This window comes from Arvicanthis niloticus, chromosome 17 (assembly GCF_011762505.2).
Source record: "Arvicanthis niloticus isolate mArvNil1 chromosome 17, mArvNil1.pat.X, whole genome shotgun sequence".
In the NCBI taxonomy this organism is placed as follows: domain Eukaryota; kingdom Metazoa; phylum Chordata; class Mammalia; order Rodentia; family Muridae; genus Arvicanthis; species Arvicanthis niloticus.
The window spans coordinates 8334462-8362062 of NC_047674.1; the positions used below are offsets into that span (position 1 = coordinate 8334462).

At 36.9% G+C, this 27601-nt stretch overlaps 1 protein-coding gene across 1 annotated transcript in view; it reads right to left on the minus strand.

Moving 5' to 3' along the window:
- LOC117722713 (solute carrier organic anion transporter family member 6C1-like) overlaps positions 1–27601 on the minus strand; it is a 140041-nt gene that overhangs the window by 260 nt on the left and 112180 nt on the right. Inside the window, exons 11-13 of the mRNA XM_034521973.2 lie at positions 21310–21374; positions 18793–18930; positions 12620–12802 (exon numbers count right to left, since the gene is read on the minus strand). Of these exons, the coding sequence (XP_034377864.1) occupies positions 12642–12802; positions 18793–18930; positions 21310–21374 (364 nt within the window). The 3' untranslated portion in view covers positions 12620–12641. The remainder of the gene's footprint in view (positions 1–12619; positions 12803–18792; positions 18931–21309; positions 21375–27601) is intronic.

Genomic DNA, 27601 nt, shown 5'->3' on the forward strand with positions numbered 1-27601 from the left:
CCTTTTTGGAGTAGGTGTGTCACTGTGGATTTAGGTTTTAACATCCTTGTCCTAAGTGCCTGGAAACCAATCTTCTCCTGCCTTTGCATGAAGATGTACAGTTTTCAGCTCCTCCAGCCCCATATATAGCTGGCTGCTGTCATGCTTCTGCCTTGCTGATAATGGATTGAACTTCTGAATCTGTAAGCCAGTTCCAATTAAATGTTGTCCCTCTAAAAGTTGCCTTGGTCATGGTGTATGTTGACAGCAATAAAACCCTAACAAAGACAACTAATATATAAATGTTTATGTTGTATATTCAATTTAAAGAGTGTGAGTACACTGGATATTTCTTGTTTCCCACTTTCTTCTGAGTGCTGTGAGAATGGATGGAGCCATCCTTCCATGCAATGACACAGTTACATCCAAGACTGTCAATTCACACAGAGAAGGAAACAGCAGGGGAAATTGACTTATGCATTCTTGCTATAGGAAATAAGTTTATCTATGCCTTGAAATTATAACAAAAATGTGAATAACATATGAAAAATAAAAATTTCTTTACAGGAAAGTTTTAACTCAAGGAAAATTCCAAACAATGTTTGATACCTATTCTCTTTTCAGGTGGAAATGTTTCTTCACAAGAAATATTTGTGATTAAATATAATCTGTGATTAAATGTAAATATGAGAATAAAGGAAAAATGGACAATTGACTTGGATTATTAGGTATTATTAATAAAATACAGGTGAAAGTAAAAGGTAGAGATATATGAAGACATTAAATTTTATGTCTTCTAAAGTACAAAACAGCTAAAAGTGGGTAGTGCAAATTTTCTGCAGTAATCTATGTCAAATCATCATTAAATATAAATTTGACTCTAAAAACTAAAATAATATACTTTGAAAAATTATTACAAATTTAAGTTAAACTTCATTATTTCTAATTTCTAATTTATAGGGTTATTGAGAAACAAGTATTTATACTCCAAATAAAAAGTAACAAAAATGGACATTAGGTGCTGGAAAGATTGCTTAGCAGGTAAAAGATCTAGCCACCAAGATCCTTAATGATCTTAATTCAATTGTCTTTTCCATTCCACATACATGCCATGGCACACAGATGTAAATTTGTATGTCTATGCACACATACACAGGTAAATTGAGACGTATAAAGAAAACTAATTTTAAAAATAGACTGAGTCCCATCTCAAGACAATGATCTAATACCCAAGCAAACATAGGGATCTCTAACTGCCCATGTTGCAATATATATCTACACACACACACACACACACACACACACACACATTTGCACACACAGACACACACACAGGCAGAAACACACACATACAAACACATACAATCACACAGACACAGAAACACACAAACACACACACAGACAAACATACACACACAGACAAACATACACACACACACACACACACACACACACACACAGAGAGAGAGAGAGAGAGAGAGAGAGAGAGAGAGCAAGAAACACATACATCACAAGAAATAAAGTTTAGAATGTTACAGGTTGAAAAGACATGAAAGGAGTTGGAGAAGATGAATGGTAGATATTTTATTTTATACATGTGTGAAATCCTCAAGAGTAAAGAACACTTTAAATAGACTCTAATGAATGGAGTTAATTCTGTATGGCCTATGCCTAGTAACCAACAGGGTAACATTGTAGAGTTAAACTATGCATGTTTCACATTTGCATTTCAAATATCTCTTTCGCATCCTATATTACTATTAATTGTATGAGGTATTCTTTCTGTTTCCCAAGATCCAATTTCCCAATCTCAATGCAAACACAGCAGCAGAAAACCCATGTTAACTTTTCCTGCACCATCAAGCCATCTTATCTGGATCCCACAGATCTTTCTCTTGTAAACTCACTTCACAACACTTGTTCATTACTTTATCTTAGTTCCCAACTCCAGCAGACATCCTTTTCTAACCCAAAGATCACTCCTGTGAGAAAATGAAGTAGGCTACATGCTCTTCTTCCTGTGTACTCCTGGATCCTGTGCCCCAGTTTTATCCCCATATCTGAATCACAACACCTGTGAAAGAACTCCCTGTCACTTAACATACATCTTCTGCAGAACCCATAAATCTTTAGTTTCTAACCTCTCTCTCCTAGAAGGTACTTTCTTTTGGCTCCCAAGACAAGTGTGCACTCCCTACTAATCCAAGGGCTCCTTTTGCCTAGGCAACAAGTAGGTAAATGTGTATCATTTATACTTCTTCTACTCCTCAAGAACGAATCCCCTAGGTTCTTCCCTAGCTCCTTAATAAAGATCCTGCTGCAGCCTCCCATTCTGGTCTGACATCATCCCTAACATGTCACAAAGATTCTTTCTTCCAAACTATCTTCACCAACTCTTCAAAAGTATTCCAGCCTCTACTACTAGGAGGCATTCCCTTTGAACTTTACAAGAGCATTAGGCAACAGAAACAGGTAAGCAAAGTGAAAATCTTCACCACTCCCTCCATTACTTGAAATCTTATCCCTCAGTGTTATCACTACCTCTGCAACAGAGCAGCTACTGCAGCCTTCCTTCCCACTCTGCACCCATCACCTTTGAATCCCATACATCCTTTGTACTCTTAGTGTCCCTTTTCCTATTGTTGCTTTATCCCAGTCCCCAACTTCAGCTGGTTCTCCCTCACCCACAGTCCACTCCTGCCAATAAATCAGAGAGGCTGTGTGTAGATCTGCTCTCCTCCCATTCCTCTAGAGTTCATCTACCTGCGTCATCCTCAGAGTTGTAGCAGAACCTGTGAGGTAACCTCTCTCCACTGCCTGTTTCATTCCAAAAAGACAAAATAAAAATATCCTGGTTGAACACTCTATACTCCTCCCTCCTGTGTGAATCCTGTGAGACAGAATCCTGTGAGACGCCTAATCTATTACCATTGGAAGATGTCAGCTTTCTTTTCTTTTTCTTTTTTTATATTTGAAATTTATATAGATTCCTTTGGTGATTTTTTTTATTCAGCAGCCAAGTCTTTGATTTGTCACAGAATTAGTCTTACTTAAAATAATGTCTAATAGAAACCCAACATCCTCTTTCCAGTCTGAGCCAGTGTCCTGAGCAGACCTTAGGCACTGCCTCCATACCCAGTCCCACAACTTCCAGAAGAAGCTAGAATCCCAGGGCCTATAACACGCCCAGGATCATAGGTGAGGAGGCCACAATATCTGCCCCAACACTCCAAAACCAGGAGTAACTGGAACCAGCAGGATCCAGGGACATAGGAATCCCCACTCGGCCAGTAGTCCGAGTTTCTTCTAGTCTGAACCAGTGCCCTGAGCAGACCTTGTCCCTCACCTAGTCCCACAACACCCAGAAAAAGTTTGACTCTCAAGTGCTCTAACATGCCCAGGATCATAGTCCCACAACATCAAGAAGCTTAATTCACAGGCTCTCTAAAACATTCAGGGTCATAGGATCTCAGGAGCTTGGCAACACCATGATTTTAGGATCCCAGAGGCAGCTTGACTCCCAGGAGCTCTGATACACCCAGGATCTCAGGATCACAAGATCACAGAATCACAGCACCACAGAGACAGCTATACTCTGAAGAGTTCTGACATAACCAGGATCACAGGAGGGACAGGCTCCAGTCAGAAATAGTGAAGGCAGGTAGCACCAGAGATAACCAGATGGCGAGAGGCAAGCTTAAGAACATAAGCAACAGAAACCAAAGTTATTTGGCATCATCAGAACACAGTTCCACCACAGTAAGTCCTGGATACACCATTATACCAGAAAAGCAAGATTTGGATCTAAAATCAATTTTCATGATGATAAAGGATTTTAAGAAAGACATAAATAACTCCCTTTAAACAAATACAGGAGAACATAGGTAAACAGGTAGAAGCCCTTAAAGAGGAAACACAAATATCAATTTAAAAATTACAGGAAAACACAACCAAACAGGAGAAGGAATTAACAAGACCATCCATGATCAAAAATAGAAATAGAAACAATAAAGAAAACACAAAGGCAGACAACACTGGAGATAAAACACCTAAGAAAGAGATCAGGAGTCATAGATACAAGAATCACCAACACAATACAAGAGATAAAAGAGAGAATCTCGGGTACAGAAAATACCATAGAAAACATTGAAACAACTGTCAAAGAAAATGCAAAAAGCTCCTAACACAAAACATCCAGGAAATTCAGGACACAATGAGAATATAAAATCTAAGGAAAATAGCTGTAGAAGAGAGTAAAGATTCCCAATATAAAGGGCCAGTAAACATCTTCAACAAAATTATAGAAGAAAACTTCCCTAACCTAAAGAAAGTATACCCATGAACATACAAGAAGCCTATAGAACTCCAAATAGACTGGACAACAAAAGAAATTCCTCACATAATAATCAAAATACCAATGCACAAAACAAAAAAAGACTATTAAAAGCAGTAAGGGAAAAATGTCAAGTAACATACAAAGACAGACCTATCAGAATTACAGCAGACTTCTCACCAGAGATAATAAAAACAAGAAGATCCTGGGCAGATGTCATACACACCCTAAAAAAATACAAATATCAGCCCAGGCAACTATACCCAACAAATTTCTCAATTAGTATTGATGAAGAAACCAAAATATTTCATAACAAAATGAAGTTTACACAATATCTTTCCACAAATTTAGCCCTACAAAGGATAATAGATAAAAACTCCAACATAAGGAGGGAAACTACACCCATCAAAAGGACAGAAAGTAATACTCTTTCAAAAAACTCAAAAGAAGATAGCCATACAAGTATAATTCCACATCTAACAACAAAAATAACAGGAAGCAACAATAACTTTTTCTTAATCTCTCTTAACATCAATGGACAAAATTCCCCAATAAAATGGCATAGACTAACAGATTGGATATGTAAACAGGACTCAGCATTTTGCTACATAAAGGAAATGCACCTCAGTGACAAAGACAGACACTACCTCAGAGTAAAAGGTTGGAAAACAATTTTCCAAGCAAATCATCTCATAAAACAACCTTGAGTAGCCACTGTAATATCGAATAAAATCAACTTTCAAACAAAAGTTATCAAAAAAGATAAGGAAGGACACTTCATACACATCAAAGGAAAAATCTCCCAAGATGAACTCTCAATTCAGAACATCTATGCTCCAAATGCAAGGGCGCCAACATTTATAAAAGAAACTTTACTAAAGATCAAAGCATGCATTGCACCTTACACAATAATAGTGGGAGACTTCAACACTTTGTTCTCAGTAATGGAAAGATCATGGAAACAAAAACTAAATATAGACACAGTGGAACTAACAGAAGTTATGGATCAAATGGATTTAACAGATATCTTTAGAACATTGTATCCTAAAAAATTCCTTCTTCTGACAACCTCATGGTACCTTCTCCAAAATTGACTAAATAATTGGTCACAAAACAGGCTTCAACAGATACAAGAATACTGAAATAATACTATCCATCCTATCAAGTCACCACAGACTAAGGCTAGTTTTTAATATCGACAAAAAACAACAGAAAGCCCACATACACATGGAAGCTGAACAATGCTCTCCTCAATGATAACTTTGTCAAGAAAAAAATAAAAAAAGAAATTAAAGACTTTAGAATTTAATGAACATAAGGACACATCATACCAAAACTTATGCGACACAATGAAAGCAGTGCTAAAAGAAAAACTCATAGATCTAAGTGCTTACAAAAAGAAACTGGAGAAAGCATACACTAGCAACCTGACAGCACTCCTGAATGCTCTAGAAGAAGCAAATACACCCAAGTGGAGTAGGAAATAATCTAACACAGGGCTGAAATCAACCAAGCAGGAACAAAAAGAACTATACAAAAAAATCAACAAAACCAGAAGCTGGTTCTTTGAAAAAATCAACAAAACCATCCAGGACATAAAAATGGAAGTAGAAAAGATAAAGAAATCACAAAGGGAAGACTACCCTGGAGAGAAAACCTAGGAAAAAACCAGGAGTCATAGATGCAAGCATCACCAACAGAATACAAGAGATAGAAGAGAGAATCTCTTGCGCAAAAGATACCATAGGAAACATTGACACAACTGTCAAAAGAAAATGCATAATTCGAAAAGCTCCTAACTCAAAACGTCCAGGAAATCTAGGACACAATGGGAAGATAAAACCTAAGGATAATAGTTATAGATGAGAGTGAAGTTTCCCAACTTAAAGGGCCAGTAAATATCTTCAACAAAATTGTAGAAGAAAACTTCCCTAAAGAACGAGATGCCCATAAACATACAAAAAGCCTATAGAATGCTAAATAGACTAGACCAGAAAAAAATACCTCCTGTCACATAAAAATCAAAACACCAAATGCACAAAACAAAGAAAAAATATTAAATGCAGTAAGGGAAAAATGTTAAGTAACACATAAAGGCAGACCAATCAGAATTACACCAGACCTCTCACCAGATACTATAAAAGCAAGAATGTCATACAAACCATAAGAGAACACAAATGTCAGCCCAGACTACTATACCCAGCAAAACTCTCAATTACCATAGATGGAGAAACCAAGATATTCCATAACAAAATCAAATTTATACAATATCTTTCCACAAACCCAAAGCTACAAAGGATAATAGCAAGAAAGCTCCAATACAAAGAGGGAAATTATACCATAGAAAGAGCAAGAAAGTAATCCTCTTCCAACAAATCCATAAGAAGATAGCCACACAAACAATGCCACCACTAATAACAAAAATATTATTATTAATAATAATAATAACAGGAAGCAACAATCTCCTCTCGTTAGTTATCTCTTAACATCAATGGACTCAATTCCCCTAATAAGTCATAGACTAGCAGACTAGATACATAAACAGAAACCAGCATTTCGCTGTATACAGGAAACTCAACTCAGTGACTAAGACAGACACCACCTTAGAGTAAAAGGCTGGAAAACAATTTTCAAATGAATGGTCCTAGAAACAAGCTGGAGTAGCTATTCTACTATCGAATAAAATCGACTTTCAACTTAAAACTATCAAAGAGAATAAGGAAGAACAGTTAATACTCTTTAAAAGAAAAGTCAACCAACATGAACTCTCAATTTTGAACATATATGTGACAAATGCAAGAGCACCCACTTTCATAAAAGAAACCTTACTAAACCTCAAAGCACTCATTGCACCTCACACAATACTAGTGGGAGACTTCAGCACCCCACTCTCAGCAATGGACAGATCATGGAAACAGAAACTAAACAGAGATACAGTGAAACTAACAGAAGTTATGAACCAAATGGGTTTAACTGATATCTATAGAACAGTTTACCCTAAAACAAAAGAATATATCTTTTTCTCAGTACCTCATGGTACCTTCTCCAAAATAGACCATATAATTGGTCAACAGATACAAAAAATTGAAATAATCACAAGCATGCTATCAGATCACCATGGACTAAGGCTGGTTTTCAATAGTGACAAAAACAATGGAAAGCCCACATGCTCTTGGAAACTGAACAACATTCTACTCAATGATACCATGGTCAGGGAAGAAATAAAGAAAGAAATTAAAGACTTTTTAGAATTTAATGAAAATGAAGATACATCAACTAAAACTTCTGAGACACAATGAAAGCAGTGCTAAGAGGAAAACTCATAGATCTAAGTGCTTACAAAAAAACAGGAGAGAACATACACTAGCAGCTTGACAACACACCTGAAAGCTCTAGAACAAAAAGAAGCAAACACACCAAACAGGAGTAGACAGTAGGAAATAATCAAACTCAGGGCTGAAATCAACCAAGTAGAAACAAAAAGAACTATACAAAGAACCAGTAAAACTAGGAGCTGGTTCTTTGAGAAAATCAACAAGATAGATAAACCCTTAGCCAGACTAACCACAGGGCACAGGGACGGTATCCAAATTAATAAAATCAGAACTGAAAAGGGAGACATAACAACAGAAACTGAGGAAATTAAAAAAAAAAAACACATCAGATCCTACTACAAAAGCCTATACTCAACAAAATTGGAAAATCAGGATGAAATGGACAATCTTCTAGACAAATACCAGTTACCAATGTTAAATCAGGAGCAGATAAACCATCCAGACAATCCCATAACCCCAAAATATATAGAAGTTGTCATTAAAAGTCTCACCACCAAAAAAAGTCTGGGACCAGATGGTTTTAATGCAGAGTTCTATCAGACCTTCAAAGAAGACTTAATACCAATTCACTATAAACTGTTCCACAAAAGAGAAGCAGAAGAAACAGTACCCAATTCATTCTATGAAGCCACAATTATGCTCATACCTAAATCACAGAAAGACCCATCAAAGAAAGGGAACATCAGACCAATCTCCCTTATGAATATTGATGCAAAAATACTCAATACGATTCTCGCAAACTGAATTGAGGAACATATCAAAACAAGTATCCATCATGATCAAGTAGGCTTTATCCCAGGAATGCAGGGATGGTTCAATATTCAGTAATCCATCAATATAGTCCACTGTATAAACAAAAGTCAAAGAAAAACACTAAATGATCTTATCACCAAATGCTGTAAAAGCATTTGACAAAATTCAACACCCCTTCATGATAAAAGTCTTAGAAAGATCAGGAATCCAAGGGCCCATATGTAAACATAGTAAAAGCAATATACAGCAAGCCAGTAGCCAACATCAAACTAAATGGAGAGAAACTTGAAGCAATCCCACAAATATCAGGCACTAAACAAGGCTGGCCACTCTCTTTCTACCTATTCACTATAGTACTGGATCTCCTAGCCAGAGGAATTAGGCAACAAAACAAAGTCAAAGGGATACAAATTGGAAAAGAAGAAGTTTAAATTTCTCTATTTGCAGATGATATGATAGTATACTTAAGTGAACCCAAAACCGCCACCAGAGAACTCCTAAACCTGATAAACAACTTTATCAAAGTGGCTGGATATAAAATCAACTCAAACAATAAGTAGTCTTCCTATACTCAAAAGAAAAATAGGATGAGAAAGAAATTAGGGAAATGACACTCGTCCTAATAGTCACAAATAATATAAAATACCTTGGTGTGAATCTAACCAAGCAAGTAAAAGATCTATATGACAAGAACTTCAAGTCCCTGAAGAAAGAAATTGAAGCAGATCTCAGAAGATGGAAAGTTCTTCCATACTCATGGATTGTAAGGATTAATATAGTAAAGATGGCTATCTTGCCAAGATTAATCTACAGATTTAATACAATCCCCATCAAAATTCCCACTCAATTCTCCACAGAGATAAAAAGAGCAATCCTCAAATTCATGTGGAATAATAATAATAAAAACCAGGATAGCGAAAAGTACTCTCAACAATAAAAGAACTTCTGGGAGAATCACCATCCCGACTTCAAGCAGTACTACAAAGCAATAGTGATAAAAACTGCATGGTATTGGAAAAGAGACAGGCAGGAGGATCAATGAAATAGAATAGAAGACCCAGAAATGAACCTCCATACCTATGGTCACTTATTTTTTGACAAAGGAGATAAAACCATCCACAAGAAAAAAGACCATATTTTCAACAAATGGTGCTGTTTCAACTGGAGGTCAGCATGTAGAAGAATGTGAATAATTCCATTCTTGTCTCCTTGTACAAAGCTCAAGTCCATGTAGATCAAGGACCTCTACATAAAACCAGCTACACTGAAACTAATAGAAGAGAAAATGGGGAAAAGCCTCAAACACATGGGCACAGGAAAAAAGTTTCTGAAGAACACCAATGGCTTATGCTCTAAGATCAAGAATTGACAAATGGGACCTCATAAAACTGTAAAGCTTCTGTAAAGCAAAGGCTCTGTCAATAAGACAAAGTGGTAACCAACAGATTGGGAAAAGATCTTTTCCAATCCTACATCTGATAGAGGGCTAATATCCAATATATACAAAGAACTGAAGAAATTAGACTGCAGACAATCAAATGACCCTATTAAAATGGGGTACAGAGCTAAACAAAGAATTCTCAACTGAGGAAACTCGAATGGTTGAGAGGAACTAAAGAAGTGTTCACCATCCTTAGCCATCAGAAATGCAAATCAAAATGAATTTGATATTTTATTTCACACCTGTCAGAATGGTTAAGATCAATAACACAAGTGACAGGTCATGCTGGCAATGATGTGGAAAAAGGGAAACACTTCTCCATTGCTGGTCGGATCATAAAACTGTACAGGCATTATGAAAATAAATATAGCTTCTTAGAAATCAAATAAATAAATATAGTTTCTTAGAAACTATATTCATTCGTAATCAATCTACCTCAAGATCCAGCTATACAACCTTGAGTATATACCCAAAGGATGTTTCATCTTATCTTAACATGGCATTATTCATAACTAGAAACTTAAAACAACTTAGAAATTTCTCAAGTGAAGAGTGAATAAAGAAAATATATTTCATTTACCCAATAGAGTATTACCATCTGTTTTAAAAAAAAAATTACATCATGGGGGCTAGAGAGATGGCTCAGTAGTTGAGAGCACACACTCTACTTCTGAAAGTCCTGAGTTCAATTCAAAGCACCCATATGACAGGCCACAACTGTCTAATGCTGCCCTCTGGTATGCTGATGTACATGCAGACAAAGTACCCATATGCATAAAATACATATATAAATACATCTTTAAATAAAGCACCATTAAATTTTCAAGCAAATGGACTGAAGTAAATGAAATCATACTGAATGAGATAACCCAGATTCAGAAAGGTAAATGTGATATATATTTTTATATATGTGGATATTAGCCATTGGATAGGTGATAACTGACTTACAACCTGAATACCCCAAAACATTGTCATATTTAGAATTCCTATTGCTGCGAAGAGACACTTTGACCCCAGCAACTCTTATAAAAAACCATATAGTTGGAGCTGTCATACAGTTCAGAGTTTTAGTATCCACTGTCATTATGATGGGAAGTAGAACTTCGAGGAAGCAGCATCCAGACAGGGTGCTGGAGAGGTAGCTGAGCATTCTGCATCCTAATCAGCAGGCATTGGGAACATAGAGTCACAGTGGACCTGGCTTAAACATCTGAAACACCAAAGCTCAACCCTAGTGACACACTTTCTCCATCAATGCCACTTAAACCCCAACAAGAGACCCACACCAGGCTCCAGAGATACACGCCAGAACCCAGAGATGCTCACTACAGAAGACAGATCCAGACCTTCCAGCTACAAATGAACTCTTTTGCCAAAGTCACATAGCTAAAGTTACATGTTAGTGAGGAAAACATAATGTCTATTTAGATTAATCGGATGTCATTACCCTCAAACTGCACAACCTATATTTAATTGTTTCAATGATTCCCTGCCTACCAAATCCTACCCTCAATTCCCATTACCCTTGACTTAGTTATGCTACACCCCCTGGCCTATATAGTGTTTTCTTTTGACCACCTCATCCAAAATTTTCACAAAAAAACAGTGAGATGTTAGGCCGTGAAGAGATGGTTTGGACATAGCCTGGTTGAATGAGCTTTAAACCCTGGAGACCCTTTTAGGGACGGTAGAATGTTTGGCTCTGTTCCTAGGCCCCCTTGATACAGCACTGGGTTTGATCTCCCCATGCTCCCAGATTCCAGACTACTCCACAGGGTCCACATCTCTCATTAAACTGTACCTTGCAGACTACAGACGATACAGAGCCGCCCCTCTTTTTATGAAAGAAAAGAGGGTGGGATGTTGGGCCTTGGACGAGGTAACTCCATTTAACCTGTTACCTTCAGTCACGTAGGACAGGTAGAGGGTGTGACTAACAAGTCTCCACCTCCAGAGATTTAAATATTAATGAATTATCAAAAGGCCAGGGGCGTAGCTAATTAAGTTATTCCCTCCCCTTTCTCCCTTCCCTATAAGATTGGTCTCCCCTGGCTTTTGGCGGGGAGGGGGGGGGAAGCGTGTACCACTTGCGCCCATTCACCATGCCATGAACAATAAAAGCTTTGGAAAACCGGACTCCACGTGTCCATGGTCTCTCCGCCTGATTCCCAGCTTTTGGAACCCTGGAACCTTGCCGATGCAGCCACCGGCCCGCCCACCAACAGCTGCGTGAATGTGGGATCCTCCGCTGGCACGGGAAGCCCGCCTGGGACCCTGATGTCGGACCGCCCTGGGACTCTGCCGCCGGACTCCCTCCCCCCCCACCCCCCCGCCGGCGAGATTTCTTCCCCACATTGTCCTTCTGTTGAGTTGTCTTGTCCAGCATCAATGCAATGGATTTCTCTTTTAGTGTATATTTATTTTGGCATGTTTGCTTTTTATCTGTTAGAAGCCTTTTCTTTCCTAATAAGAGGTAGGAAGGAGATGCATCTGGAGGTGAGGGTATACGTGGGAACTGGAAAGGTAGTGGAAATGACAAATATTCAGTATATATTTTATTAGAAAAAGAAAAAATATCTACAATATTATTTTAGGTGTTAACAAAACTGTACATTTCATAATATTTTCAGCATTCTTAACAGAAATAGCAGTTTTTTGTACCAAATAAAAATTGTATGATAATATGAAGCATATTTTTAAATACAACTATTCATAATCATTGTTTTAAAATTATCAATATGATATTCCATTGACTAAGAGAAAGAAAGCAATACTTACCCAATGAAGAAATAAGTTGGAATTAAATTTCTTCTTCTCCTCCTACTTTATCTATTCCTCCTTTTCCTGCTTTTTTACGTTTTACAGGTACATCCAGATTCTTAGTTGTTTCTTTTACCACGTAATCATGTCTGTAAACCGCATAAAGACAAAGCAAGCCTGTGGCTACTTGCAGGCTAAACCCTAAAATTAAGATAATATAAATAGTAGAAGTATAACTATATAATATTAAACAAAATTTTTTAATGAAAAAATGCCATTTACCCAAATAAATCATATAGTTTACTTCTGAAGGTATTAATTTCCCATTTATAAAATATTATAATTTTATGGTTAATTATAAATTTAAAATGCTTATTAAGTTTTTCAGACTTATCAGATAGCTTCAAAAAAGTAATGTTCCATGAATTATTAAACTATGTTAATTTGCAAGTATACAAATTATATTTTCAAAGCTTAACTATCAATAAGAACGGAAACTTGCTTTAAGTTTTATGTAGCTTAACTAATTGAAATATTATTCACACATAAATACAAATAATTATTTTATAGATTTAATTTTTGTCTTAAATTTCTTAAAATTACAAATATTACATAAAAATAATTAAAATTAACAAGTAAAACACCCGGTTAAAGTCCAAATATTGTAGCAAATCAACACTGGTTATCTAATACAGCCACTTCAAACAACAAAAAAACATTAAGAAATCTTTTTCATTTCTGGACTATGGCATATGTTTTAAAAAATATCATCTCAAAGACATAGTTACCTGTGATAGAAAAGTAATATTTCCATGAAAATTATAAGCAGTGAATGACTGTAATCAACATTTGGAAGCATAAACTTTGAGAGATGAATGAGAAATTATTAAAAATAAACCTGGTAGCTCTTCCAAGAAGAGTGGCTTGCTAGTGAAAAATGTATCTGACCACAGTGGCAAAACATCTAGAGAATACACTAAATGTTTCCATGCTTAATAACTAATAAAATGAGCTATTAACATCCAAAGGAAGGGAGAACTTCATGACAGTGACATGGAGTACATTTTCCACAGCGGATGGGAGCAAGAGATGGAAAACCACACTTTCACTCAAGAAGGATCTGTGAGAGAACAGAGCATTCTGATGTAGTCTTACAAAGACTGACCTGAAATGATTGCATAGAACAGAGTGCAAAGAAACACCAAGACATGTGCTTAATACTGAGAGGGCAATATTCAAACAACCAAACAGAAATGATATGCAGTGGGCAGTACTTGCTGGTTTTATTCAGAATTTAGACTAAAATTTTATAGCCTGGTCAGGAAAGAGTAAAACCATGTTTGGAAGAACAAATCGTAAGTAAGCACTTGTTAATGAGATTAGTGTGACTCTGTAGGAGTGGACAGCTGTGGAACAGAACAATGAAGAAAGGCCTACAGGACATTCCACAACTCTTTAAACAAGCCCTTAGCACCAGAAATCAACTTCCTGCTCAGGGAAACTTTCTCTCCTTGCTGCCAAGTGAGTACCACAACAATAGCCATGGCTCAGTCTTCAGTATCACAACTCACATTGACAGCAGATCTTACTAAATGGTCCTAGTTGTCCAGGGAAGCAAAATGCAAGTGTTGTGGGGGTCCTGACAGCTTCAACAGAATTCTCACAGGAAGTTCTGGAGACCAGACCGAAATATGCTACATGTCTTGAGCTTATACAGAATAGGCTAACAGGGCTATGTCAAGTTGAGCTTTGAAAATTGACCTGCAAAGTGGTCAATAGACAAGCAGAGTAGTAAAAAATATTGTACTGCATCAGATCAAGTTATAGATAATTTGCAAATCCAGAGCAAAATAAAAACTCTGGGTCCTAAAGGATTATCAACATCACAGGTCAAATGAGGGGCCACCCAGCATTAAAATGTTTATATAATACCAGGTTTGGAGCTTTAAGATTCTGTATCTTCCATGCTGAATCTTTTAGTCTTTGTTCTGGCTTCAGTATTCCTCTGTCTCCTGACATCTTCCTTTGGACTACTGATGTTTATCCTGTGTTTGTCACCCTCCTAATTTGTAGACATGTAACTTTTTAAAACATCAGCTCATATCTGAAAGTGCTTTCTATGTGTCCCGGTTAAACCTGCAGATTTAATCTTTGCAGTGATATTTCAGGGTCCTTGGCAGTATGAGGATGGGATTATTGTATTTTATATTAGGACAGGGTCATAGATCTTGGAGTCCAGGTATGGATTGTTACAGATTGGATATTTATGCATTGGAAGCTTTTCTGTATTGTATTAATAAGCTGGTTATGAGTCTTACAGTCTTAAGGCACAGTGAGAGACTCGTAGAGAATACTACTGATATGGATTTTATAAGGCATTGACCTTGATTACTCCCATTGTAGCAATAAGCCTAAGCTCTGGATTTTTTAGCTGCCTGTCTCACAGTGTGGTTCTTCTATGACAAACATGTCCCAGACATTATGCTGAGGACTATGATGTGATACAGCCAATTGGACCTTTCAGAATTTTTAATCCAATCTGGAATTTGAAACTCTCAGACTATGGGCTACATAAACTTCATTATAATGTACCAAGATTCAACTATTTTTAGAGCAATTGAAAATTTAGTAGTAATATATATATATATATATATATATATATATATATATATATATCTTATTTATCCATACTTTCCAAAGAGACATTTTTCCTTGTTTTGAGATAAGAATAGTATCTTGCATGTAATGTCATATGGTCATTATCCATTCATTAGTTCATGAGATTACTTTGTGTTCTTTTGACATTCTGAGATGGTGACCAAAACCTCCTGTAGCTCTTCTTCACTATCTCATATTCTCTTTTATTTGGGTTTTCTTACTCATTAATTTGAAATGACTTTCCTTCTGACTTACCTGATCTTTTTTGTTCTTGTGTAAGTCAGTAACTGAAATTATACTTTATTACCTCATCCCCTGTGTTGTTAGCTTCTAATTTCTAATTTGTTCTTGTTTTCTGTTTTTTTATTTCTGTTGAATTTAAATTCTTTTTCATATTCTCTTTTCTGATTGCATTCTCTTGTTTATGTCTATATAGTAGACATATCCCAGTGGAGTATATTCCAAAGTGTACACATCACTAACTGCACACATACAAGATTACTTTCTGTTTCAACATGCTTATTTCAATTCAATTAAATCACATTCACTATTCATGTCATTTATGCACACATATTTTATCAAATTTAAGAATTCATCCTGTGTCAGGCCCATCATTCAAGAACTCTTAGATAAAATATCTGAATTAGCATAGTTCTCTTTTACTGTAATTCCTGGCAGATATGTTGTCAGTTTGATCCAATATTTTTTCATGAAGTTTTTATATTCATTTTCATTTTATTTAAAAGAAGCATTCAGTGATACCTCTCAACCATATCTGGATATCAATTGTCTCATACGTCTGAAGATTTTCAGTAAGTTAATATGGCATAATACACATCTTGTCTTACCAAAAATGAGGACACTTTCAAGTTTAATCTTCAGAGAGATAATAGCATTTTTATCATATTATTTATAACTTCCCTTAGTTTGGATTTTATTTCTGTGAAGAGATACCATGACCATGGCAACTCTTGTAAAGGAAAACATTTAATTTGGCCTGCTTAGATTTTCAGAAGATTAGTCCATGATTATCATGGTGGGAAGCATGGCTGCATGCAAACAGAGATAGTCATGTAGATGGAGCTATGCATTGTACATATTGATCCACATATATTATAAATAAAATCTATGCCACACTGAACATAGCTCAAGCATAGAAGACCTAAAAGCTCAACTCCATGGTGATATATTTCTTTTAGCAAGGCCACAATTACTTCAACAAGGCCACACCTCCTAATAGTATCACTTTCTATGGATCAAGAATTCAAACTCATGGGTCCTTGGGGACCATACCACTATATTTCAATTCCTAGCCTCAATAAACTTGTAGTTCAATTAAAATGCAAATATATATTTAGTCAAAATTCTTAAGTCCCTATAGTCTATCACAGTCTCAACATTGTTTAAAATCCAAAGCTCTAAAGGTCTTCTGAAATCTCTTAACAGTAATCCTTTGTAACATGAAAATCAAAAGCCAGATCATATACTACCAACATGGCACAGGCTATACATTACTGTTCCAAAAGGTAAGGAATGGAGCACAGTCGGGAAGTACTGGACCAAAGCAAGTCAAAACAGAACATCACACACACAAACTAAAAAAAAAAAAAAAAAAAAAAAAAAAAAAAAAAGAAAGAAAAAAAGAAAGAAAAAGAAAGGAAAAAAAGGAAAAAACCAACCAGATGAAAACCCGGCTTGGCAGACTCTGAAGATTGTATCTCTGTGTCTGATGTAAAAATTTTATTCAAATATTCATCTTCTTTCACCTTTGTTGATTACAACACAGATTCTTCTGTTGGGCTGATTTCACTCCCCATGTTTTAGCTCTCTTTTGCAGGTATTCAATGAGTTTTGCATCTTCAACATTTTTCGGGGTCTTCATTCAGGGACACTCTTGACACAGTCTTTCTGTTAGCAACTTTCCTTAGTCACAGAGGAAGATTCCATAATCTCTTTTATTCTTGCTTCTAAAGACAGAACCACATGTCCAAAGATGCCAAATTCTGTTGCTAGCTGGAGCTACAACATGGACCCCTCATTCAATTCTATTTTCACCAGATTTCTGGTTTTGATGGTTTCCTTCATTGCCTAAACTCAACTGTTCTGGAACTCCAGCTGTATACTAGGCTGACTATGAACTCAGATATCTGAATGTCTTTGTCCCATGAGTGCTGCGATTAAAGGCATGTAACTCAATGCCAAGACCTAAGCTATTTTTAATTCCTCTTTACAAGATGGAAATTTACCTTGGTGGGCTCTTGTCTTGATGTCAGAAATCCCTTTATTTCACTTCATGTCTTTAATATTTTTATCTGCTTGAACATTGGATTTAGCTCCATTGCACTTCCTGGTGCCCATTTTCTCTATGAAACATGTGTTTTTTATTTTTCCTTGTTCCTTTTCATCAAACTGTTCTTCATAAGAGTGAACCACAGGAAAACCACAACTACCTTAGGCAGTTTTGTGATTTTGTTTGTTAATGGAATTAATCCAAACCTACTCACTTTAGCCTCAGGCAGACTCTTCAGATAAGGGTAAGAAAAGCCACATTCTGTACTCTAATATAAGAAGAATAATCTCTAGGCAACATACTAAAACCCTTCTCCTCTGAAACTTCTTGAGCCCAGCATCCACAATTGAAATCACCCTCAGCACCAATGTTTTCTATGTTCTTATTAGTGTGACTCATTATTCCCAATTAAAACACATTCTACTGCTCTCTTAACCCTTTGGCCGAAATCTACATTCTTCCACATCAAATCATGGTCAGGCCTATGATAGAAATACTCCCTTCCCTGGTACCAATTTATATCTTAGGATGTTAGTGCTGACAAGAAACACCACAATAAATCTTCTGAGAGAAAACATTTAATTGGGACTGGCTTATGCTATCAGAGGTTTAGTACATTACTGTGATAGTGGGAAGCATGCTGGAGTGCAGGAAGATATGGTGGTGGAAAAAAAGTTGAGAGTTCTACATTTGATCTGCAGGCTGCAGGTGACTGTTTGCCACACTGGGCATACATAGGTTGAGCATAAGAGTACTTAACCTTGCCTCCACAGTAACATACTTTCTCTAAAAGTTCCACCACTACTTCAAAAGGCCACAACTTCTAGCAGTGTCACTCCCTATGGTCCAAGCATTCAAACAGATGAATGTGCATATGTGGGAGTGATACCTATTCAAACCACCAAACAGCTATAATAGTTTTATTAAAATTTATCTAATATTTAATTGTGTTACTCTCAAAAAGTCATAGGGAAAATAAATATACATGCAAAATAGTAGACACACTGATTTTATAATTATTACACTTCCTTAAAGTATAACACAGAAATATAGAGGACATTTAGCAGAAAAATATAAACCTTTACATAACTTATGTATTGCAAGCTCATAAAATACTTTCTACATAATTATATAAGCCTTTAATTATCAAAGTACTTACTTATAGCTATTACCTTGGTATAAAAAATTGAAAAATTTAAAATAAACTTTATTTATTTAAATTTATACAATTCACATCACTTACATATTCCCAGAAATATGTGGTCCAATAGTTTTTCCTTATAGATCCAACAACGTACTTTTATTCCACATTCATTAATGTCCCAGAAATTACAAGCTAGAGCTGCTAATTCTGGAAAAATTATTGGTACAGGGAAAGCACCTATAAAAAGTCAATGATTAGAATTACTTCATTAAAGCAAGATAAGAATAATTTCTTCTCAACAAACACACACACACTCATACACACATACTTACTCACACACAATAATCTAAAGAAATTATTTAAAATTCTGTAAAAAGCCTTTTATCTACTAGCTTAAAAATCTTGGCAATCGATATCCTGATACTTGCATGTACACCATTATTAATAGTTTGTAATGATTTTAGAATTCTGTTCATGATGTTGTTTACAAGATATCACAAAGTAGGTTTCTTTGTATTTTCAGGGTATATTTATCAGGCATATTTACAACAAAGGAACTATACTACATGATTTTTTTTTTTTACTCCTGCTGTCTTTAAAGATAGATATATATGAGATTTTTTAATGACCAAAAATGATTTTATACTATTGGATTGCATTCTCTTGTTTATGTCTCTTGAGAATGCTTCTCATATTTCTGTGGAATATATTTCAAGATTCTCAGTTGATGTTTGAAACTGCATGTGGCACACAACTGTTTATAGAAACATAAATGCAAACATGCTCACACCCACATACACATTTGTGGTGTGTGTGTATTCAATGTGGTTCAATGTGCTGCTATTAATTAAAATGCATTTTCTATTCATATCTTCTATTTTAATTTAGCTTAAAAGCAAGTATGATCATAAATCTTCTATCATTCTTAGATTTGATTGACTCATTTTCTATTCTTCCACTCTTCACCTTGTTCCCATTCTTTTAAAACCACAGCAATTTACATGTGGTTTCAAATCACATAAGTATTATTATTCTGTTTATATACTCATGCTGCAGGATCATTGTTGTCCATGTAACTTCATGAAGTCTCTAAGGCTGCCCGTGGCCCTTCTTTTGCTGCTCTATTATATATCTCCCTGCCACACTCTTCTGTTCCCTACTTTCTCCTTTTCTACTTTCATCTCACTTATATTCTGACATCCCTCCTTCCCAAATGCATCCTATTAAGCAATGGAACGTTTATAGTTTCAACATGTAGTTTGGATTAAACCTACAAATTATCAGAAGCTAGAATCCACATACAAAAAAGAACATTTAGAATTATATTGTTGGACATGAGTGACTTCACTCAATGCAATTCTTTTTGTTTATATCCATTCTCTTGGAAGTTTCTCAATGTCACATCTTTATTACTGGTAAGCAAAGTTATTCTATGTATCCATTTTCAGATTCCATTCATCAGCTGATGACCACCTAAGTTGCCTCCATTCCTAGATGTAATGCAATATTAATTCAATGAGCATGAATATGCTAGTATCTATATAATAAGATATCAATTCCTTTGGTTAAATGCCCAGGAATGGTATAATAAGTTCATGTAGTAAGAATTACTTCAGAGTTTGAACAGATATTTCTCACATTTGTAAATAATACACTCCATAAAGACATGTAATATTAAGTGACAATTTCAGTGTAAAACAGAATTTATCTTTCTGCTGGTTATTGGTCAGGGAGGCTGTTGAGGCACTTGAAACAATATGGTCTAAGGCCATTGATAATAGTACCACCACATCTAGATGATAAGGCCTGACTACTAAAGACACCACACACTTTGGTCACAGGACACAACGATAACAATCCTGAAATCTCTCTGCTGACTAGCATTCAGAGAGGTGGGCAGGCAAGCTTTGCAGGCTGATGGAGAAAAGTAGGGTATGATCCATGTTCAGACCCAATGACAGTGCAAAGCTTTCAGGAAGGTAGTGTCCGTGGTTCAATTTTAATTTAGCTTAAAAGCAAGTATGATCATAAATCTTCTATCATTCTTAGATTTGATTGACTCATTTTCTATTCTTCCACTCTTCACCTTGTTCCCATTCTTTTAAAACCACAGCAAGATTGTCTATATGGATAACCAACCCCTTTCTCATTGAACCGGAGAACTACCCTGCAGGAGGAAATTTATGAGTACAACTATAAATATGGTGAAAAACTATGATTAGGGAAAATATTTCACAGAACGCATTTCTTATGGGAATCCACAAGCATATGACAAGTACAATAGTACTTTGAATATGTGGATGTTTTATATAATCTATCAGTATAATATTTGTGTGATGAAGATACTTCAGTTCCAAATGAAAGGATTCAGCTAACACAATATAATTGATGCCTATTTTGTTTAATTGTGTGGCTTTTATTTTACCTAATTTCTCTCTGTACTTACTAAATATTTCATACCCTAATACTTAGCCCCTAAATATTTCATACCAATCTCATACTCATTTTTTGTGTCACTTTACATTATTATTAATCCCGAAGTTTAAATAATACATAACAATTTACATACCAAAGGTGAACAATTTTTGTACACTGAATATAGCTGAAAACACATACCAATGAATCTCCAAATTGTATATGTAACACCCAAGGCCATTGATCTCCAACTGGCAGGTACACTTCTGAAAGCAAATAGCAATAATATTATCTATTATTACCGATGAGTCACACATGCTAGGTTTATGTTTTTAAATGTATATGTTATACTTAATTTATACCACAAATATTTAGCTGGTTGACAAAAGTTCAATTTGGCATATAAACAGAGTAGATATATATATAATATATATATATATATGTTGGGAGCCTCAGTGCCAAGTTGGCACGGAAATCCTGTCCTCCCACTTATAAACAACTGACTGCGCAGGTGCAAAAGGCAAAAGGCGCACCAAAGTCACTGCCCATCCCGGGGCGTAATATGGGGTGATGAGTGAACAGCCAATCAGAAGTGAACACGCCGGAGGCCTGCGGGTGAGTGCACCCAGGAATCCGCCAGACACATTCTGGGGGATCCATAGAACCCATAGCCAGCGCTAGCACGTCCCTTCCGCCGCTCGCCCCTCCTCCAGTCTGAGGCCTGCTGGTGAGTGCACCCAAGAGTCATCCAGACACATTCTGGGAGATCCACAGAACCCATAGCCAGTGCTAGCATGCCCCTTCTGCCGCTCGCCCCTCCTCCAGTCTGAGGCCTGTGGGTAAGTGCACACAGGAGTCCCCCAGACACATTCTGGGGGATCCACAGAACCCATAGCCAGTGCTAGCATGCCCCTTTCGCCGCTCGCCCCTCCTCTGGTCTGAGGCCTGCGGGTGAGTGCACCCTGGATTCTGCCAGACACATTCTGGGGGATCCATAGAACCCATAGCCAGCGCTAGCACGCTCCTTCTGCTGCTCGCCCCTCCTCCGGTCTGAGGCCTGCGGGTGAGTGCACCCCGGATTCCGCCAGACATATTCGGGGGGATCCACAGATCCCACAACCAGCTTTAGGTAGGAAAACCCACATACTACCCTGAGCTCATAGCTGGGTGCCCTGAGTGCTCAGAACCCAGCAGATACCCCTCCCCGCCCCCTTCACCCGCGCCCCTGCTGGCTAGCACCCCTTTTCTGCCCATCTCCTGGGTCTGAGTCCCAGACCAGATCTCTACCAGGTCTGCAATTGTGTGGACCCCGGTCACCACCTGAGACATACTGGAAGGTCCGCTCAACCCAGAGCCACAGAGGAACAACTGAACTCAGAGTGTCAGACAACATACCCTGACATATCCAAGAGGAGACACTGTACCCAGAACAGCAGACATCTAGCTGGACTTCTACATAGGAGGCACCATATCCTAAGGCATCCTAGAGATACCACTGTAATCAGGACAGCTGGAAAAAATCACAAAGACATCTGGACTCCTAGAAGACCAAACACAAGCGAGACAACTGGAAAGACAGGCTTCAATCAGAGACAGAAGTACAGGTAGCACTAGAATTAACCAGACGGCAAAAGGCAGGCACAAGAATGTAAGCAACAGAAATCAAAGTTACATGGCAACACCAGAACCCAGTTCCCCCATCATAGCAAGCCCTGAACACCCCATCACACCAGAAAAAGCAGGATTCAGAATTAAAATCACTTCTCATGATGATGATAGAGGACTTTAAGAAAGACATAAATAACACTCTCAAAGAACAGATAGAAACCCTTAGAGAGGAAACACAAAAATCCCTTAAGGAATTGCAAGAAAATGCAACCAAACAGGAGAAGGAATTAAACAAAACCATGCAGGATCTAAAAATGGAAGTAGAAACAATAAAGAAATCACAAAGGGAGAACACCCTGGAGATAGAAAACTTAAAAAAACGATCAGGAGTCATAGACACAAGTATTACCAACAGAATACAAGAGATGGAAGAGAGAATCTCATGTGCAGAAGATACCATGGAAAACATTGACACAACTGTCAAAGAAAATGCAAAATACAAAAAGCTACTAACCCAAAATGTACAAGAAATCCAAAACACAATGAGAAGGCCAAACCTAAGGATAATAGGAATAGATGAGGGGGAAGACTCCCAACTTAAAGGACCAGTAAATATCCTCAACAAAATTATAGAGGAAAACTTCCCTAACCTAAAGAAAGAGATGTCCATAAATATACAAGAAGCCTACAGAACTCCAAATAGTTTAGACCAGAAAAGAAATACTTCCCGCCACATAATAGTCAAAACATCAAATGTACAAAACAAAGAAAAAATACTAAAAGCAGTAAGGGAAAAAGGCAAAGTAACATATAAAGGCAGACCTATAAGAATTACATCAGACTTCTCACCAGAGACCATAAAAGCCAGAAGATCCTGGACTGATATCATACAGACCCTAAAAGAACATAAATGTCAGCCCAGACTACTATACCCAGCAAAACTGTCAATCATTATTGATGGAGAAACCAAAATATTCCATGACAAATCCAAATTTACACAGTATCTCAACACAAACCCAGCACTTCAAAGGATAATTGGTGGAAAACTCCATCACAAGGAGGGAAACTACAACCTAGAAAAAGCAGGAAAGTAATCTTCCAAAAACCATAAAAGAAGGTAGCTACACAAACATATCTCCAATGCCAATAACAAAAATAACAGGAAACAACACTCATTTTTCCTTAATATCTCTTAATATCAATGGACTCAATTCTCCAGTAAAAAGACATAGACTATCAGACTGGATACATAAACAGGACCCAACATTTTGCTGCATTCAAGAAACGCACCTCTGTGGAAAGGACAGACACTACCTCAGAGTAAAAGGTTGGAAAACAATCTGCCAAGCAAATGGTCCCAAGAAACAAGCTGGAGTAGCAATTCTAATATCAAATAAAATCAGTTTTCAACCAGAAGTAATCAAAAAAGATAAAGAAGGACACTTCATATTCATCAAAGGAAAAATGTACCAAGAGGAACTTGCAATTCTCAACATCTATGCCCCAAATGTAAGGGCACCCACATACATAAAAGACACTTTACTAAAACTTAAAGCATACATTGCACCCTACAAAATAATAGTGGGAGATTTCAACACCCCACTCTCAGCTATGGACAGATCATGGAAACAGAAACTAAATCGAGACACAATGAAACTACCAGAAGTTATGAACCAATTGGACTTAACTGACATCTATAGAACATTTCATCCTAAAACAAAAGAATATACCTTCTTCTCAGCACCTCATGGTACCTTCTCCAAAATAGACCATATAATTGGTCACAAAACAGGCCTCAACAGATACAAAAAGATTGAAATAATCCCCAGTACCTTATCAGACCACTATGGATTAAGACTTGTATTTGACATGGACAAAAACATCAGAAAACCCACATACACTTGGCAACTGAACAATGCTCTACTCAATGATAACTTGGTCAAGGAAGAAATTAAGAAAGAAATTAAAGACTTTTTAGATTTAAATGAAAATGAGGACACATCATATGAAAACATGTGGGACTCATTGAAAGCAGTACTAAGAGGAAAAATCATAGCTCTAAGTGCTCACAAAAAGAAAGTGGAAAGAGCATACATCAACAACTTGACAGCAAACCTGAAAGCATTAGAACAAAAAGAAGCTAGTATACCCAAGAGGAGTAGATGGCAGGAAATAATCAAACTCAGGGCTGAAATCAACCAAGTCGAAACAAAAAGAACTATACAAAATATCAACAAAACCAGGAGCTGGTTCTTTGAGAAAATCAACAAGATAGACAAACCCTTAGCCAGACTAACCAAAGGGCGCAGAGACAGCATTCAAATTAATAAAATCAGAACTGAAAAGGGAGACATAACAACAGAAACAGAGGAAATTAAAGAAATTATCAGATCCTACTACAAAGGCCTATACTCAACAAAGTTGGAAAATCTGGAGGAAATGGACAATTTTCTAGATAGATACCAGGTACCAAAGTTAAACGAGGAGCAGATAAACCACCTAAACAGTCCCATAATGCCTAAAGAAATAGACACAGTCATTAAAAATCTTCCCACCAAAAAATGTCCGGGGCCAGATGGTTTCAATGCAGAATTCTTTCAGGCCTTCAAGGAAGACCTAATACCAATCCTCTTCAAGTTATTCCATCGAATAGAAACAGAAGGAACACTACCCAATTCATTCTATGAAGCTACCATTACACTCATACCTAAACCACAGAAAGACCCAACAAAGAAAGAGAACTACAGACCAATCTCTCTTATGAATATTGATGCAAAAATACTCAATAAAATTCTCGCAAACCGAATCCAACAACACATCAAAACAATTATCCATCAAGATCAAGTAGGCTTTATCCCAGGAATGCAGGGATGGTTCAATATTCGGAAATCCATCAATGTAATCCACTACATAAATAAACTCAAGGAGAAAAACCACATGGTCATATCACTAGATGCTGAGAAACATTTGACAAAATTCAACATCCCTTCATGTTAAAAGTCTTGGAAAGATCAGGAATACAAGGCCCATATCTAAACATAGTAAAAGCAATATACAGCAAGCCAGTAGCCAACATCAAACTAAAAGGAGAGAAACTTGAAGCAATCCCACTAAGATCAGGGACTAGGCAAGGCTGCCCACTCTCACCTTACCTATTCAATATAGTACTGGAAGTCTTAGCCAGAGCAATTAGACAACAAAAGGAAGTCAAAGGGATACAGATAGGAAAGGAAGAAGTCAAAATTTCACTATTTGCAGATGATATGATAGTATACTTAAGTGAACCTAAAACTTCCACCAGAGAACTCCTAAACCTGATAAACAACTTTAGCAATGTGGCTGGATATAAAATCAACTCAAACAAATCAGTAGCCTTCCTCTATTCAAAGGATAAACAGGCAGAGAAAGAAATCAGGGAAATGACACCCTTCACAATAGCCACAAATAAATTATCTTGGAGTGAATCTAACAAAGCAAGTGAAAGATCTGTATGACAAGAACTTCAAGTCTCTGAAGAAAGAAATTGAAGAAGATCTCAGAAGATGGAAAGATCTCCCATGCTCCTGGATTGGCAGGATTAACTTAGTAAAAATGGCTATCCTGCCAAAAGCAATCTATAGATTCAATGCAATACCCATCAAAATTCCAAATCAATTCTTCATAGAGATAGAAAGAGCAATTTACAAATTCATTTGGAATAACAAAAAACCTAGGATAGCGAGAACTATTCTCAACAATAAAAGAACCTCTGGGGGAATCACCATTCCGGACCTCAAACTGTACTACAGAGCAGTTGTGATAAAAACTGCTTGGTATTGGTACAGAGACAGAAAGGACGATCAATGGAACAGAATTGAAGACCCAGAAATGAACCCGCATACCTATGGTCACTTGATATTTGACAAGGGAGCTAAATTCATCCAGTGGAAAAAGAACAGCATTTTCAACAAGTGGTGCTGGCTCAACTGGAGGTCAACATGTAGAAGAATGCAAATTAATCCATTCTTATCCCCTTGCACAAAGCTCAACTCCAAGTGGATAAAGGACCTTCAAATAAAGCCAGGTACACTGAAAATATTAGAAGAGAAGTTGGGGAAGACCCTCGAATACCTAGGCACAGGGGAAAAGTTCCTGAACAGAACACCAATGGCTTATGCTCGAAGATCAAGAATCGACAAATGGGACCTCATCAAATTGCAAAGCTTCTGTAAGGCAAAGGACACTGTCAACAAGACAAAACAGCAACCAACAGATTGGGAAAAGATCATTATCAATCCTACATCTGATAGGGGGCTAATATCGAATATTTACCAAGAACTCAAGAAATTAGATGCCAAACAACAAAATAACCCCATTAAAAAATGGGGCACAGAGCTAAACAAAGAATTCTCAACTGAGGAAACTCGAATGGCCGAGAAGCACCTCAAGAAATGCTCAACATCCTTAGTCATCAGGGAAATGCAAATCAAAACAACACTGAGATACCACCTCACACCAGTCAGAATGGCTAAGATCAAAAACTCAGGTGATAGTAGATGCTGGCGAGGATGTGAAGAAAGAGGAACACTCCTGCATTGTTGGTGGGGTTGCAAGCTGGTACAACCACTTTGGAAGTCAGTCTGGCGGTTCCTCAGAAAATTGGACATAGCACTACCTGAGGACCCAGCTATACCACTTCTGGGTATATACCCAGAAAATGCCCCAACAAATAACAAAGACATATGCTCCACTATGTTCATAGCAGCCCTATTTATAATAGCCAGAAGCTGGAAAGAACCCAGATGCCCTTCAACAGAGGAATGGATACAAAAAATGTGGTACATTTACACAATGGAATATTACTCAGCTATTAAAAATAATGAATTCGAGAAATTCTTAGGTAAAT